Source organism: Sinocyclocheilus grahami, unplaced genomic scaffold (assembly GCF_001515645.1).
Source record: "Sinocyclocheilus grahami isolate Dianchi unplaced genomic scaffold, SAMN03320097.WGS_v1.1 scaffold179.1, whole genome shotgun sequence".
Taxonomy (NCBI): Eukaryota; Metazoa; Chordata; class Actinopteri; order Cypriniformes; family Cyprinidae; genus Sinocyclocheilus; species Sinocyclocheilus grahami.
The window spans coordinates 781,971-785,725 of NW_015505358.1; the positions used below are offsets into that span (position 1 = coordinate 781,971).

General features: G+C 42.8%; 1 protein-coding gene across 1 annotated transcript in view; it reads left to right on the forward strand.

Annotated features, from left to right (window-relative positions):
• LOC107594076 (epoxide hydrolase 2, cytoplasmic) overlaps positions 1–3,755 on the forward strand; it is a 38,308-nt gene that overhangs the window by 27,171 nt on the left and 7,382 nt on the right. The window contains exons 15-17 of the mRNA XM_016284025.1: positions 1,629–1,665; positions 1,938–2,040; positions 2,890–2,959. Coding sequence (XP_016139511.1) covers positions 1,629–1,665; positions 1,938–2,040; positions 2,890–2,959 — 210 coding nt within the window. The remainder of the gene's footprint in view (positions 1–1,628; positions 1,666–1,937; positions 2,041–2,889; positions 2,960–3,755) is intronic.

The following is a 3,755-nucleotide window of genomic DNA, read 5'->3' on the forward strand; positions in this document are numbered from 1 at the left end:
TTCAGCCTGTAAGCGTGTCTGGTAGACGGGGCTCTAGCTGAAGCGATGGTGTTTACTACCGCTGGGGGTAGCCCACCTAGAACCTCCGCGTCCCGTCCAGGGACCATAAGTGGAGATTCCACAAGTCTGGACGCGGGTGCCAGAGGGTGCCCCCTCTCTGAGAAAGGAGATCCCTCCTCAGAGGAATTTGCCAAGGAGGGGCTGTCGCGAGGAGCATCAGTTCGGGGAACCAAGTCCAACTGGGCCAGTATGGCGCTACCAAGAGGACCTGCTCCTCGTCCTCCCTGACCTTGCACAGTGTCTGTGCGAGAAGGCTCACTGGGGGAAACGCATATTTGCGTAGGCCCCGAGGCCAGCTGCACACCAGTGCATCCTTGCCGAGGGTCCCCTCGGCCAGGGAGTAAAACAACTGGCAATGGGACATGTCCGGGGAGGCAAACAGGTCTACCTGAGCGTCCCCAAAGCGTCTCCAAATCAGCTGGACTGTCTCGGGGTGGAGTCGCAATTCTCCCGGAAGGGCGGGCTGACGTGAGGGCTCGTCGGCTGCACAATTGAGCTCGCCTGGGATGTGAACGGCGCAAAGCGACCTCAAATGCTTCTGACTCCAGAGGAGGAGATGGCGGGCGAGTTGCGACATGCAACGGGAGCGTAGACCGCCCTGGTGGTTGATGTACGCATCGGTCGCAGTGTTGTCCGTACAGACCAGTACATGCTTGTCATGTAGCAGCGATTTGAAGTGTCGCAGAGCCAGCCATACTGCTTGCAACTCGAGGCAGTTGATATGCCACTGTAGTCGGGGCCCCGACCAGAGCCCCGCAGCTGCATTCCCACTGCACATGGCACCCCAGCCCCTGGCAGAGGCATCTGTTGACACAAAAACATGCCTGGATACTTGCCCAAGGGATACTCCTGTCCGAAGAAAGGCAAGATCTGACCATGGGCTAAAGGTCTGATGGCAGGACGGGGTGACTGAGACCCGGTACGTGCCGTGTCGCCATGCTCATCTCGGGACCCGGTCGTGAAGCCAACGCTGAAGTGGTCTCATATGAAGCAACCCGAGCGGCGTGACAGCGGCTGCAGATGCCATACGCCTCAGGAGCCTCTGAAACTGTTTCCTCTGCACCGGGGAGAGTTTGCTCTTTTCCCAGTTGACCCGAAGCCCCAACCGGCTGAGGTGACTGAGCACCGTATCCCTGTGTTCGCACAACTGCGCTCGGGACTGGGCCAATATGAGCCAGTCGTCGAGTTAGTTGAGAATGCGAATGCCCGCTTCCCTCAATGGTACAAAGTATTTATTAATATTTTGAATAAGTTTCGATTTTATATTTTTAGTTTTATTTATTTTGCCTAGTCACCATTAGGCATCATTTCTATTTCATTTTCATTTAAGTTGAAGTACTAAAACTGAAATAAAAACGTATTAATTAAAGATAAAAAATAAATATTTAAAAAAACGAATAAAAATGACAAAACTTAAATTTGAAACTAAATTTGAAACGAAAATTAAAATTGAAAACGAAAAATTTACAAATAAAAGCGAATTCAAAATATTAATAAATACTTAATATATATATATATACTAAAATAATACTTGCAACCACCTAAAACATCTTATCTATAATCTGCAGAAATCATTTCCTAGCACCGCTGGAGTCTGCCAGAGAGGTAAGAAAGTACATGAAACTATGCGTTTTTATTATTTGATGAACAATGGAGAATGATTGGCAGAATCATTTGCTTCAGTGATTCAAATTGCTTCTGTTATGCAGGCTGCTTCTGATTTAGTTAAGTGTTTTTGTGTTGAGAATGTTGAGATGGTGAGATGTTTGATTTGAGTCGCACTTGCGAAGAACTGTTCGTGCACCGAGCCTCACAAGGCTGCATGACTGCACTGGCCTTAACCTTTTGTGTTCCTTGTCTGCTCTTTTGTTTATCAGGTGGATTGTTTGTGGGGTCACCTGATGATCCGGCCCGCAGTGCTATTCTGAGCGAGTCTGCGCTGCAGTGCTATGTTCAACAGTTCACCAAGAGCGGCTTCAGGTACACTGAGCAAATCAGTCCAAAATGTGTATCATATTTATGTGTTCATATGCAAAATGTAATTTAATTAAGTACAGTATGACATATTGGTTGTCAGACAACATTTCCATTTTTAATAACTCTTACCAAATGAGTTGAAGGCTTAAGGTTAGGTTTGAGGTTATGATTGATATCAGTGTTGTCTCAGGTCCATTAAAGGATGATGTTCCAGGCAGATGTCCTACTAGACTAAATCATGTTGTGCAAAGGCTTCATATTTCTTCAAAATATTCTTTATATTTTTTATATATGTAATTTTTTAGGATTTTATGCTTTGACATTTTCAAAATTCTAAGTGATTCTTAATAGACTCATAACATACAATGTAATTATAATATATATATATATATATATATACATATTAAAATATAAATAAATGCATTTTGAATCAAAACAGGATACTTCTTTTCCATGCTGCATGCACTTATCATGTGCATATTTAGTATTTAATATGTGCTATTAATTTGCTATTTATTTTATTCTTCACATATAGAGCCTTTATATTTATTTTTATATGTATTTTATTTTATTTATATATATATATATATATATATATATGTGTGTGTGTGTGTGTGTGTGTGTGTGTGTGTGTTTTTTCCACACACAAACTATTGTATTTATATATTTTATGAGTAATTAGGACTATTTTTGTGGTATATTCTTCTACAGAATAAAGGAAATCATATGGGTTTGAAATGACAGAAGGTTTATGTGAACTAAGCCTTTAAATGTGAGGCACTGATAATGAATGCATGCTCGTGCACATGACATAGATGACATGTTGTCACTGAGAGTCTGGTTTTGTTCCAGGGGTCCTCTGAACTGGTACCGTAACGGGGAGAGGAACTGGCGTTGGATGTGTTCCAGGCCGAGGGGCAAGGCAAGTGTCCAAACTGTGCGCTCGTTCTCTGACACCGTCACTGTCAGAAATACCCCAGTGCCACTTATTCCAGCAAATCCACAACCATGCGGCCTGAGTGGAGCAGATGCCCCAACATCTGCTTCTCCATGACGAGCTGATGTGTTTCAACTTTGGCTGCATCACTCATAGATGTGTGTTTTATTAGGAAGGGAAATCAACAACTGGTTTTTCAGTTGCATTTAAAAAAAATATTGATGCATTTATGATGATGATTAAAGGGGTTATATGATGTTGCTAAAAAGAACATTATTTTGTGTATTTGGTGTAATGAAATGTGTAAATGTGTTTAATGTTCAAAAAACACATTATTTTCCGCATACTGTACATTATTGTTTCTCCTCTATGCCCCGCCTTTCTGAAACGCGTCGATTTTTACAAAGCTCATCGGTCTGAAAAGTGAGGTGTGCTCTGATTGGCCAGCTATCCAGTGCGTTGTGATTGGCCGAATACCTCAAGCATGTGATGGAAATGTTACGCCCCTTACCATACTGTGATGCCCTGTCCGGCCGGAGCGACGAGACAAAAACATTAAAACGCATTGTAAACGAGACATTTTGTTGCATCCTGTGGGGACATAATTACTGATTATAATGACTTATACTGTCTTTTTACGCATTGCGTTGCATCGCGCCGCGTAAACATAAAACCATGTCTGCATTTGTGATTGGAGAAAACGACAAACAACAAGTGCTACTCTACACTGCTCAAAACTCGCGTTTGAATCGTCAGTGGCAAATTCTTTAAATATAAAAAA